The sequence below is a fragment of the Hevea brasiliensis genome, chromosome 16 (assembly GCF_030052815.1).
Source record: "Hevea brasiliensis isolate MT/VB/25A 57/8 chromosome 16, ASM3005281v1, whole genome shotgun sequence".
Classification (NCBI taxonomy): Eukaryota; Viridiplantae; Streptophyta; class Magnoliopsida; order Malpighiales; family Euphorbiaceae; genus Hevea; species Hevea brasiliensis.
The window spans coordinates 58,692,808-58,704,962 of NC_079508.1; the positions used below are offsets into that span (position 1 = coordinate 58,692,808).

Consider the following 12,155-nt stretch of genomic DNA (forward strand, 5'->3'; position numbering starts at 1 on the left):
ATGCCAGTATGTGATGATAATAGAACTTTTTATTTGTGAAACTTACTTGTGGCATACACCCGTTTAATATTTTCTGCTTTCTATATTAAACGATATCGTTCAATTCCCTTTTTTTTTTTTTTTTTTTTCTTTTTGCTTACATGTCCAATTGGGCCAATTGTCTTCTTTAATAAACAAATTCATCCGCAACCAGGAATGGTCTTTTGTTTTTTGGTATGGAATGGTCTACTAAGTCAGGCCCATTACGCTATTTTTCCTGTCGTTTTAGTCACGTGGGGCCACCTGGAAACTTCCTCCCCTCCCCGACCAACCGTGTGTCTCTGTCCCAACCCAAATCGACAGTACGTGTCTGTGTGACAGCGAGGAAGAAAGAGCGTCTCGGAGTCGAAACCCTTCCAACCTTCCCTCTCGCCAACGAATCTGTGATCGAATTCCCCAATTTCTAATGGCCTCTGTATTTAGTGGCGATGAAACAGCGCCTTTCTTCGGCTTCCTTGGCGCCGCTGCTGCCCTTGTTTTCTCTTGTAAGCTAACCCTAATCCCTTCATTTTCCTGCGAAATTATCGTAATTTGCTCCTGAAATGTCAATTCAATAAAATCTAATTCTATTATTGGTGTTTAATTCTTACATTTCGTTTTCTCAGGTATGGGAGCTGCCTATGGGACTGCAAAGAGCGGTGTTGGAGTAGCGTCAATGGGCGTGATGAGACCGGAGCTCGTCATGAAATCAATTGTTCCCGTTGTCATGGCTGGAGTTCTCGGTATCTATGGTTTGATCATTGCTGTTATTATTAGCACTGGGATTAACCCTAAAGCCAAATCATATTACCTCTTTGATGGTTATGCTCATCTCTCATCGGGTCTGGCTTGTGGTCTTGCTGGCCTTTCTGCTGGTATGGCTATTGGTATTGTTGGCGATGCTGGTGTTAGGTAATTGTTCTTCAATCCTTTCACAATACTGGATTTCTTGTTATTTTTATTTTTATTCTATTCTATTATCTTATGCTGAATTATAGGTGTAGGTTTAAATTTTTCCTCTTTTCTCTTTGCCTATCTTTGGATTTTTCCTGACCTTTTTTGTTGTTCTGTTTTGAAATATGATTTACCTTTATTAGTAGCTTTTTAACTTGAAACATGCCTTTTGGGCCTTTAGCATTTAGTGAAACAAGATGCCATGGTGGCAGGTTCAGGCTCAAGATCTTATGAGATGCCAAAAGTTCTTTTCATTTTTAAAATAAATAAATAAATTATGGCTTTGTAGTGGTCTTTAAATTTCTTTTAGAGAAACATTAGTAAATTTCTGTTCCTGTTGAAATCTGAGTGACATTGTTAAAGATGTGAATAGTCTCATTTCAATATGCCTATTCTATCTTATTCTGCATGGTCGGTAGAAAGAGCTGGTTTCTATGTTTAACTGAACTTGCAATTTATGTTCCCTGTTGCAACACATATATTTGTCTTAATTAGTAGCTGATGTAATCTTGAATGGGACTCAAAATATGATTCTATGGCATCATATATGAGAAATCCATCTGGTTTTTTATTTGTCTACTTCAGTGACACATTTATAATGCTTGTTATCATGCTGTTAGGTTCAGTGACTTGTTGCCATAATATGGATATTGTTATGTATTATCTTGGTTTATTAAGGATTAAGTTTAGAATTTTGGTTGTTCTCGGCTACATCACATGGCTAGCAAAATGAGGATAGCACAAGATCACCTTATTATTTGTGAAGGGGTTAAAAGTGACCTTGTCTCTGGCTTTTGCTTAAAATTCTTTTCTACTTTTGGAGGTACTGAAGCTAATTGCTAGCTCAAATGGTAGTCAAAAGTCACATCTTACAAGCCTACCCAAGATCTTTGTTAAATTTTAGAAAGAGATGTGGAGACAAATGAAAATGCTTTTTGTTGTGGAATTCTAACCAAGGATCCAAAATATTGTTTCATGGTTCCTAATTGTGTATGCTGTGCTGGTTTCATAATTTTCTTGTTTGAAAAGCTCCAGACTAGGCAATAATTATGCATATTCTATGCTATTTTAACTCAAGTTTGTATGTGTATACATTTATTTCTACCACGGAAACAAGCCTGGCTAAATTTTATTGTTTCTTCCGTAGAGCTAATGCACAGCAGCCAAAGCTTTTTGTTGGCATGATTCTCATTTTAATCTTTGCTGAGGCACTGGCTTTGTATGGACTCATTGTTGGCATCATCCTCTCTTCCCGAGCTGGCCAATCCAGAGCTGACTAGAATACCTGGTTGTTGGCATCACTGGTTACTCTTACATTGCTGCTGCTAGTAAAGAGCGTGCAGGTGTTTTATCAAGTTATTTGTCATGCATGTGATTTCCTTCAAATATATATTAGTTGACCCTTCAAATAAAGCTTCTCATGATTCTTAACATTTTTGTTGTATTCTACAGATATTAGTTCAATCTTGGAAAGCTAGTGTGCACATTATTTGGTTATCCATTCCAAACTTGTGTCCTTTTGTTTTATGATCATCTGCTAGTGCGCTATTTTGGATTTCAATATTATTCTGGCTTCATACAAGCACATTGTCATCTCATTGATAAGAAATGCAAACAGTCCCAAATGTATAAGTACTGTGAGTTGAATAATGATTTTAATGTTGCTTGATAATAATTATCTTGGAAGTTTCTTCCTAGATAGATGCCCCTTTTATTACTAAGAAATATTTGCTGCTTGCGGATATTCTTTTTCTCTCATTATGTTCTGTAGTTTTCCATTTTGCCTTGCGTTATTTGGGACCTGTTTGAATTTCCGTGGAGCGAATGATGCCACAGGATGTAGAATTGCATATGATTTGGTTACACAATGCTAGAAATTGACAGCACATGAACTCCAGTTCTTAGTATGGTTATTTTTATTTTACTGTACAAAGCAATATGTTACCGTTATCAATATGATGTCTTGTGGAGCTATTTTCTGGCCATTAATCCACGGATGTTCATTGTTTAACGAAAATGATAGATCATATGTATTGATGCAAAAGTTGAACTGTTCAATACCACTTTTCATGCAAGTGAATTTCTGTACCTTCAAGTATTAGATTGGTGATTTGTTTGCTCAAGCTCATGGTGTAATCATATGTTAACTATTTTTTTAATCTGTCGGTGGGAACTGGGAGGTTTTTTAACCCACCTCATCCCACGTTCCCACTTTTTCTCTGTTTTCCCTCCCACTTTCTTTCTTTAGAAAAGTCTCAGAGCCTTTTTTAAGAGTGAGAAAAACCAATTATGCTTTTGGATAAACAGTCAATCGGGTCAAGAAGTACGATGTGAAAGGGTGTGGACGTTACATCCATAGGTTAAATCATGGAGTGGAGTTAGGTCTTTTTTATGTAGATCTTGCTTAAGTAATAAATTTTAGATTGGGTCTAGTGCTTATCAAATGTTTGCCTTGTCCATCTTTCGGTTCTCATAGGCGGGGATGTTTGTTTGGGTAGCTACGAACAATGGGACAAGGACATTTTGCTGGCTGAGTTGACATGTTTTGGCAATGTTCAATTAAATAATTTGGGTGGGGATTAAAAATGAAAGCAAGATTTGAAAGGGTTGATGGACATTATTTAGCAATGTTCAATTAAGGTTCATGATGAGCAGTAACAATGAAATGATGTATAATATAATTATGTCAATCGTGCTCATAATTTAAGTTGGATATTTGGAATAGACAATGCGTGTTATGAATTGTGGATATTTATTTGCATTCTCAACTGTAAATCTCTTCATATTCTCTATATTATTATTAAGTTGCTTTATATTTTTTTAATGTATCAATGAAATGAAATCTCTATATTTCTTATTTTAATTTTATGTGTGTTCATAAATAGAGGCAGTACAGTTGATACGCTTAAAAGAAATGAAATGAAAAAAGTTTCACTTCTCTTTTAATATCCTCGTCCCTTCTTGGTTGTTCTTTTAACTTTTATTTTATAACAATTCGTGATTTATGCCTTCTAACAATTAGGAAGTTGGTTTCCTGTCATCCTATCTAAAGATATGATGTTCTGGCTGGGATTGTGGGTAATATTGATCTACAGTTGAAATTTCGTGGTAGTTGTCTTCAGTGGGCAAATGGGTCTCTTGGGTTCGGGTTATTTCAACTTCATTTTGTTGGTCATTAGAATTCTTTTTTTTTTTTTATTGAATTTAAATCGAGTTATTTAAAATTATTTATCAAGAATCTCATATTAATTTATAAATTGCAGTTGTTTTGAATTAAAATATTAATTTAATTTCTAGATTAAAATTTTAATTGATCGAGCCTATTCAAATGAATCAATTTCTTTTTGGAAAATCAAATGATTCAATTTCAAGAGTGATCATAAGAATCGTTGAATTAAATATCAATTGAATTCTATTTTTTAGTATATATATGTATACAGAGAGAAATTTCATTGATAATTAGCCATTACGTGGGGCATTGAGAAATTGACAAACTCATCGTGCACGGCTTGTTCGGCTAAACCATGGGCCGCCCAATTAAAAGAACGAGTCCAAAATGAGCCCGTCTATGTCCAACGTGGGGTCATGATACCTTGCATAGCTTGAATAATTGTAACCAATCCTTGTTGTCGTGCCAAGAGGATGGCTTCTCTGCATGCCAATGCTATAATTAATAGATTTGTAATTGAATGGAAGATGGTGAGATCACGTACGACAATTTTTTTGCGCAAATTAGGCAGAGGTAGGAGACATCAAGGGTAACAATTTGTAAGATGTATGAAATCATTGAAACTTCCAAGTAATTGAACTTTTCAATCGTAAAATATGAAATCGTGTTTTGTTGTCGATGATAAGACAGAAAATTGCCGCTTAATATCTGACAATAAGTAGTTTGCAAAAGTAAATAGGTTTGCTGAGGTAAAAGCGACCATTAACGCCAACAGTGTTGAATTTGGCAAGAAATTATGACAATTGAATCTGGATGTCCTAAATAAATTGGGGTATCAGGCGGAGGTGCCCGAGACGGCACGGCAGCGAGGCTGCGGAGAGAGGCTAAAAGAGTAATCCGATGAGAAAAAAGACAATAAAAACAGAAGATGAGATTGATATAAAAACAAAGGAGTTGATTAAACAAATAAGATGCTGATATTCTATTTTTTCTATTTGCTTTTGGGCTTTTCAAGAAGAATCTGATTACTGGCTGGCTTTGCTTAGCCTGTGGCCCCATGCCAAAAAAAGCAAAAAAACAAAAAACAAACAGAGAAAATAGAGCCTTATTCTTACTTTAAAATAAAAACTATTACTTGCTATGTCCTAAAATTTTTTTTTTTTAAAAAAATACAGATTAATGACAAGATCAGATGCAAATCGACGATAAGGTCGTTACCCCACCCCAAATTTTTAGTCATCATGTTCTCTCTTTTACTACTGTTCCAGTGGGACCTAAAATTTTGTGCACTGTAACATTATCAAAAAAGGAGCTGAGGGCAACTGATGAGCCCACGTGGCTTCACCAGAGATCGAAAGCTTATCGACTCTGTTGTACCCCCTAGTTGGTCTCTATCAAAACCCCTTAGAGAAAAAGGGACACTTCTTTTTTAAAAGTTTTTGCCAGCTTGTACCTCGGACCCTACAACAGTAACGGCTACCTTTTTCACTCTTTCTCTGCCACGTGACTCTACGAGACTGCTCTTCTCTCTTCCCTTCACTTCTTATTTGGCGGGATAAAAAGGAGGGCCCCACTTGTGTCCTTTCCTGGACATCTTTAACTGCGCCTGTCCTAATCGTTGACTGAATATGTCGGACTTTTCTCTCCGCCCTGTGGTCCCCACACCTTCCCCCCGAGGCCGGCACTAATGAAGAAGAATGAGTAAAATGAGGACAAATTTGAAAAAAACTAATGTAACACTGAATTTTTTTTTTTAAAAAAAAAAAATCATATGCTACCGTTGCACTCGGAAAATTAAAAAAAAAAAAAAAGAAGGTCAAAGATCCGTGACCGTAAAAAGTCTCGGTTTCGGGTCTCAAATTGTTTCGGGCTGTAATGCCGGTGAGGGCTGAGAGGTGGGATCCGCCGAGGATGGAATATCGGGACCAACGCGGCAACCTTCGAGCATGAAAACAATATCGGACATGGTGGGTCGATCAAGAGGGTCTGGTGCTGTGCAAAGTAACCCAACTTTCACTCCCAGCAAGAACTCTTCCCATTCTGATGATTCAGGGTCAAGCTCAAGTAATCCTGGCTCTAACAGTTCAGTAATTTGACCCCTCTGCAGTTGCTTCTTGACCCACTTCACTATATCTTCATCTTGGGTGAACATTACAGGTCTTTTCCCCGTCAGTAGCTCCAGCAAAACTATACCAAAGCTGTAGACATCTGATTCTTTTGTGAGCTCTCCTGTTAGTACTGCTTCTGGCGATACATAGCCCAACGTGCCAACTGTTGTTGAAGTGGAGGGTTCTGCTGGGGTTGGCAAGGTCAGGCGATCTAGCCCAAAATCTGAGAGATGGGCTTCGAAATCTGCATCGAATAGAACACTCTGTGGCTTGACATCTCCATGAACAGTGTTTGATGTGTGTAGAAAGGCTAGTCCACGGGCGATTCCAAGAGCTATAAGGTGACGCATTGGCCAATTGAGGACATGGCCATCCTGGTGAGATGCTTCTTGGAGGAGAGTAGCAAGGTTTCCGTTGGGCATGTAGTCATAGACAAGAAGCCTTAAATCTGGTGACCCAGCATAGTATCCACGAAGAACTGTGAGGTTTCGATGCTTTACTTTGCTTAGAAACTCAGCTTCTTTCCTAAACATGTTTTCATCCATTGATCCATCTGGGAGTCTCCTTATTGAAAGTACCATTCCATCGTTATAGCATGCCTTGAAAACTAATCCATACCTGGTTCTGCTAAGCACATTTTCTTCATCGAATTGCCTAGTTGCTTCAATTGTTTCTGCAAGCGTGATCTTGTTGTTAAACATAACAAGCTTTGGCCCTCCATTGTCTGTGCTGCCTCGACCGCCACTCGCCGCTGAGCTAGCCCTTGCAGGGCTCCGTTTCTTCTCCCCTGCTGCTCCTTCTTTTAGTCTCTTGCGCCACCTCAAGAGGCTGAAAATGTAGAAGCAGCAACACAATGCCAAGAGGCAAGCTACGCTTGCAGCCACAACAATCAAAAGAATCAGCCTTTTCCTTCTGTCCCTTTCAGCTATATCCACACATTTTCTGTTCAATGGCTTTCCACAAAGGTCTGCATTACCCGCAAATGCTGAAGGATTGTTAAACCTAGAACCCAACAACACTGGAATCTCACCTTCAAGGTTATTGCTTGACACATTGAAGTATACCAAGCTAGTGATTCGAGTAAGATTGGCCGGAATCTCCCCACTCAAGTTGTTAGTGGAGAGATCAAGAGATGTTAGGTTGGATAAATTGGACAATGAATCTGGAATGTGGCCTGAAAGATGATTAGTATCTAGTAACAATGAAGTTAAGGACGAACATTTGAAGATTTCCTCCGGGATTTCCCCTGATAAATTGTTCCTACTTAAATCAAGCACTTCCAAAAGTGAGAGGCGAGAGATATCAGCAGGAATGTGGCCAGTTAAAGAATTTGATTGCAACTCAAGAATTTCAAGATCAGAACAGTTACCAAGCTCGGGTGGTATCAATCCACAGATGTGATTATTGGAGAGCGAAAGTACGACCAATGACCGAAGAAATCCATAAGTTGATGGAATTTGACCAGATAAGGCATTAGAACTGAGGTTCAAGTAGCGCAAACCCATCAAACTACTGAATCCTTCATGAACATCCCCAGACAACACATTCTCCTGCAAAGCAATCACTTGTAAATTTGGCAAGCCAGAAAGCTCTGATGGCAACTGGCCAGAGAGTTTCTGTTTGCTCAAATCAAGTGTTGTCAGCCTCAACATGTCTCCCAAACTACCTGGAATCTTCCCCGAAAAGGCATTACCACTCAAATTCAGTGACATTATCCGACTCAAATTCCCAATATTTGCTGGAATTTCACCGTAGAAACTGTTTCGACTAACGTCCAATGTGGTTAAATTGCTCAACCCCATGAGCTCCTCTGGCAAGCTTCCATTCAAACCATTATCACGTAAACTCAAGGTTTCAAGTTCCGTGAGATTCCGGAAAGTCTCCGGAACTAAACCAGAGAACTGATTTGCACCTAGAGATAACTCTTTCAAACCTCTTATATCACCCAAGACTGCAGGAATTTCCCCCGAAAAGAGATTCCCTTCAAGATCAAGAACACGCAATGACCTACATTGTGTTATCTCCGCCGGTATAACGCCTCTGAAAGAATTGTCAGCCATCTTGAACTGTTCCAATCTCAACATATTTCCAATCTCCGGAGGAATCACACCGGAAAATAAATTCCCTGAAAAGTCCAACGATGTCAAAGTAGCCACCTTTGTTAACCATAAAGGAAACAAGCCGCGTATTTTATTCCTTTGAAGATCCAAAACCTGCAAAACACTAAAGCAGTCCCCTGAATCAGGCCCGACAACTTCTGTAAATGCATTGAACCCGAGCTGCAAGATCCGCAGCGACGGCGGATAAACCGATATATTGCAGAACATGGACGATGGAACTGAACCAGAGAGGTTATTTTGTGAAAGAGAAACGACTTGTAGCTTAGGAAGTGCTCCTATGGCCGCCGGGATCACACCTCTAAGTGAGTTACCATTGGCGCTCAAATGCACAAGCGAAGAACAATTAGCAATGGCTGATGGTATAGTCCCTTGTAAAAGATTGTAATCCAGCCAGAGATACTGGAGATATTGAAGCTCACCAAAGCTCACCGGAATCGAACCAGACAACTCATTGTATGAAAGATTGATTAGTTGAAGCTGGGAGAGACTAGCAATGGTGGGTGGGATTGAACCAGAGAAAGTGTTAGATGAAAGATCCAGATACGCAAGGTTCGGAGGGAGATTGGGAGATATTTCACCGGAAAGATGGTTTTGAGCTACATTTAGGACTTGAAGATCGGTGAGGTTACCGATTTCCAGAGGGAGATTTCCGGAGAGCGAGTTGTACTGCAAGAAAACAGCACGTAGTAGTGTGCATCTGGAGAGAGAAGAAGGGATAGTTCCATTTAAGGAGTTGGACCTGAGGCTCAACTTGCGCAGCATGTGTAGGTTGGCTAATTGTTCACTGAGTCGACCAGCTAACTGGAGACGAGGAAGACGAATCTCAGTGACACGGTTATTAGTACAAGCAACTCCACGCCAGTCGCAAGGAGCGGAGGGCGTGGAAGAATCCCAGCCATTCAGAGCTCCAAGTGAGTCGTGAAGATTGAGCTTGAAGGACATCAAGGCTTGAATCTCCGCCAGATTCTCAGAGCTGCGCTGGGCACAAGCGCGTAGAAACAGAAAGAAAATGAAAAGAATACAAGAAATCATAGCCATGGGCAATGGACAAAAATATAGCGAAATGGGAATGTGTATTTCTTGGGAAGAATATTAAAGATTAAAGAAGGAAGGGAAATGGCAATAGAAGCAGAGCAGGCATGAGAAACGTAGCAGAGGAAGAGAGAGTGTTGGTGTTGGTGTTGGTGTAGGTGCGCCCATGACTTGAGAGGGTGGTGTTTGTTACAGGGAGAGACCCACAAGCTGAGGTAAAGAGATGAAAAAAACAAAATATGCACAGAGAAAATGCAGAGATTCTCGCAAACAAATAAAGAAATAAAAAATTTATCTTTCTTTAATGATTGCTCTTCCCCAAAAGGCTTTGAGAAAGCACTTATGAAACAGTTCCTCCAAGTGGACCTTTTAAATCTCACTTGATATGATATGGGTTGAATCATTGAATTTCTGTGTGATCTTATCCCTGCTTTGTTTTCTTTTTCCTTTTAATTTTGCTCTTAATTGTATTTATTTTTTTGTTTAAGTATTCAAGAAACAAAAACCTAACATATTTATAGTCATGTGACTGCAAAGATCACACCCCCACTCCTCCTCGTCATTCCTTCCCTTGGCTCCAACTTGGGCATTTTTTAAATTATTCTCAACAATTAAAATGATGCTGAAAAAATTAGAATGATGTTCATTCTTTTGAAATTTCACGTTGAATGGAAACGTGTATGTGGAGATTATATAAAAATAAAAATTTTATTAAAATTATTAAAATTTTAACAATAATTTTTTTTTATCATTAATTTTTTTTGTTCATTAAAAAAAAACTTACACTCTCCTTTAATCACTCAAATATTAAAACATATCATTTTAATAAATAGTTTTCCCACAAATCCTATTATTAAGAAACTTACTTCTAAATGAAAATATATACATTTATTAACTTAGATATTAAAATAATTTTCTTATTTTTCTAATTTAAATTATGTATCAATGCAATAAAAAAAAAAAGAGTCAAGCAAGAAGCACCTTTATGCTTTTATTAATAGCCTTAGTGAAATATTTTAAAACAATATTGTTTTCAACAATAACAGCAAGATAACACAGACCATACAATTGTCACACTTCTATGTGCTTTGACAACTTCTTTTTTTTTTTTAAGCTGTTATACTTTTCCTTATTTTTCTGACTTTTATATCAGTTGTTGAACTTTTTGAATTTCTGTATTGGTTGGCTTCTCTTTCTCTGTTTGATTCAATGGTCAAGATGACAAATGAGAGAGCAAGGGGGAAAAGGGTATCATTATCATTAAAACATTCTTTCAAGGTTGATTAGCTTTAGGTTTGTGAAGTACATAGAGGCAGGCAATACCATAACCATAAGCTTGTTAAAAAGAGGATTAAAAAAATATTAGATGGGGATTACAGGATTCAAGTCATTTCATTTATTAATAAATGAAAATATTTACTATCATAATATTAAAAATTTGAGAAACACCATTATATAATGCATGATGTGGGACTCGTTTAATTATTTTTTTAAGAAAAAAAAAAGAAAAAAAAAAGCCCACTAGCTAAAAAGTTTAATTAATTGGATGGGCCTCAAATTAGGTGGATGTCAAATAATAATGCAACAGAAAAGGTAACCAACCATCTCTGAGTCTTAGATTGCAGAGAATTATTAAAATGTGGCAATTGTTTGGTGGCAAATTTGAATTTATTTTATGTTAGCGGGAGCAGATTCGGCTCTAAATTGCTACTATAACTTTAAAATTATCTGGATATTGTCCTATTTAATAGTCTTCCATGCATCAGTTTCCAGACAATTATCATATTTGATTGTTGTAAATTGTATGTTATTTATGAAAAATTAAATTTGGTGCTTAACTACTTACCTATTTTCAATTAGGTTTAAAAGTTTGAATTTTAGTGTATTAATCCTGATATTTTATTTTTTATTAAATTAATTTTCTGCTTTAATGTGTTCAATAGTACATATATACTAGTCATTTTACCATTGCATTCCGCATACCAATTATTATTATTTTTAGTAATATAATTTAATATATTTTATTATATTTTCATAATTATATTATGATGTTTTAATGATTATAATTTTATAATATTTGAAGTTGTGAATTTAAGAAAATTGTGAAATTCTAAAAACATATACTAAAAAAATTTTAGATTTTAATAATTGAGATAAAATTTTAATAGTTGAAATTTAAAAATATATAAATAAATTTAATATGATAAGTTAATTTTTATAGATAAATTTAAAAAATAAATATAATAAAAAAATGTCATATTATAATATTTAAACATATTTATTAATTTATATGGCACAAGAGGTACCTAAGTATAATTATTATTCTATGTGGCATATTTTCATGAAGTATTTTTTAAATATATATGAACAAGTCTAATAGTGTATTTGAAATCCTATTATAAAATAAATTTCATTAATAATGGGTCACTTTAAGAGGTCCTATGACCATAAATCAAATTTATTTTAGAAGTTGTGAATTAAATATTTGCCACAACCCCATGAATTTAATAAATCTTTTCAAGAGGTCCAACCACCATAAAATCAAATTTAGTTTAAAATTTATGAATCAAATCTTTGCCACAACTCCCTAAATTTAATAAATCTTTTTAAAAGGTCCAACCACCAAAATCAAATTTACTCAATTTTGATTAGTTGTTCAAGGACTGTTTCATGACAATCAAACCTGAAACAATAATTGAATAATAAATATTATTTATATAAATAAATAAGTAAAATGTTTATTAATATATATTT

At 36.2% G+C, this 12,155-nt stretch overlaps 2 protein-coding genes across 3 annotated transcripts; one reads left to right on the forward strand and one right to left on the reverse strand.

Annotated features, from left to right (window-relative positions):
• The first annotated feature begins 303 nt into the window (after nucleotides 1-303).
• Nucleotides 304-2,669, forward strand: LOC110650950 (V-type proton ATPase 16 kDa proteolipid subunit). 2 transcript variants are annotated; one of them, XR_009144779.1, is made up of 4 exons: nucleotides 304-524; nucleotides 645-930; nucleotides 2,120-2,315; nucleotides 2,425-2,669. XR_009144779.1 is itself a non-coding variant. In XM_058137918.1 (3 exons), exons 1-3 carry the CDS (start codon nucleotides 446-448, stop codon nucleotides 2,250-2,252), a joined length of 498 nt encoding a protein of 165 aa, XP_057993901.1. In that variant the 5' UTR covers nucleotides 305-445; the 3' UTR covers nucleotides 2,253-2,669. The 2 variants fall into 2 exon arrangements, 1 of the variants encoding a protein (XP_057993901.1); XM_058137918.1 differs by having other exon boundaries at nucleotides 305-524; nucleotides 2,120-2,669.
• Nucleotides 2,670-5,059: 2,390 nt separating this feature from the next.
• On the reverse strand, nucleotides 5,060-9,685 carry LOC110650952 (probable LRR receptor-like serine/threonine-protein kinase At4g36180). The gene is made up of 2 exons (XM_058137919.1): nucleotides 5,973-9,685; nucleotides 5,060-5,825 (listed from the first exon to the last, which is right to left on the reverse strand). The coding sequence occupies exon 1, from the start codon at nucleotides 9,405-9,407 to the stop codon at nucleotides 5,997-5,999; it is 3,411 nt and encodes a 1,136-aa protein (XP_057993902.1). The 5' UTR covers nucleotides 9,408-9,685; the 3' UTR covers nucleotides 5,060-5,825; nucleotides 5,973-5,996.
• Between the last annotated feature and the right edge of the window lie 2,470 nt (nucleotides 9,686-12,155).

What these genes read in the sequence shown, in the direction of transcription:
- LOC110650950 (XM_058137918.1), top strand. Translation starts at nt 446, where the DNA reads ATGGCCTCTGTATTTAGTGGCGATGAAACAGCGCCTTTCTTCGGCTTC. An exon ending in TGCTGCCCTTGTTTTCTCTT is followed by an intron (nt 525 to 644) that starts GTAAGCTAACCC and finishes TCGTTTTCTCAG; the next exon opens with GTATGGGAGCTGCCTATGGG. An exon ending in GTTGGCGATGCTGGTGTTAG is followed by an intron (nt 931 to 2,119) that starts GTAATTGTTCTT and finishes TTTCTTCCGTAG; the next exon opens with AGCTAATGCACAGCAGCCAA.
- LOC110650952 (XM_058137919.1), bottom strand. Translation starts at nt 9,407, where the DNA reads ATGGCTATGATTTCTTGTATTCTTTTCATTTTCTTTCTGTTTCTACGC.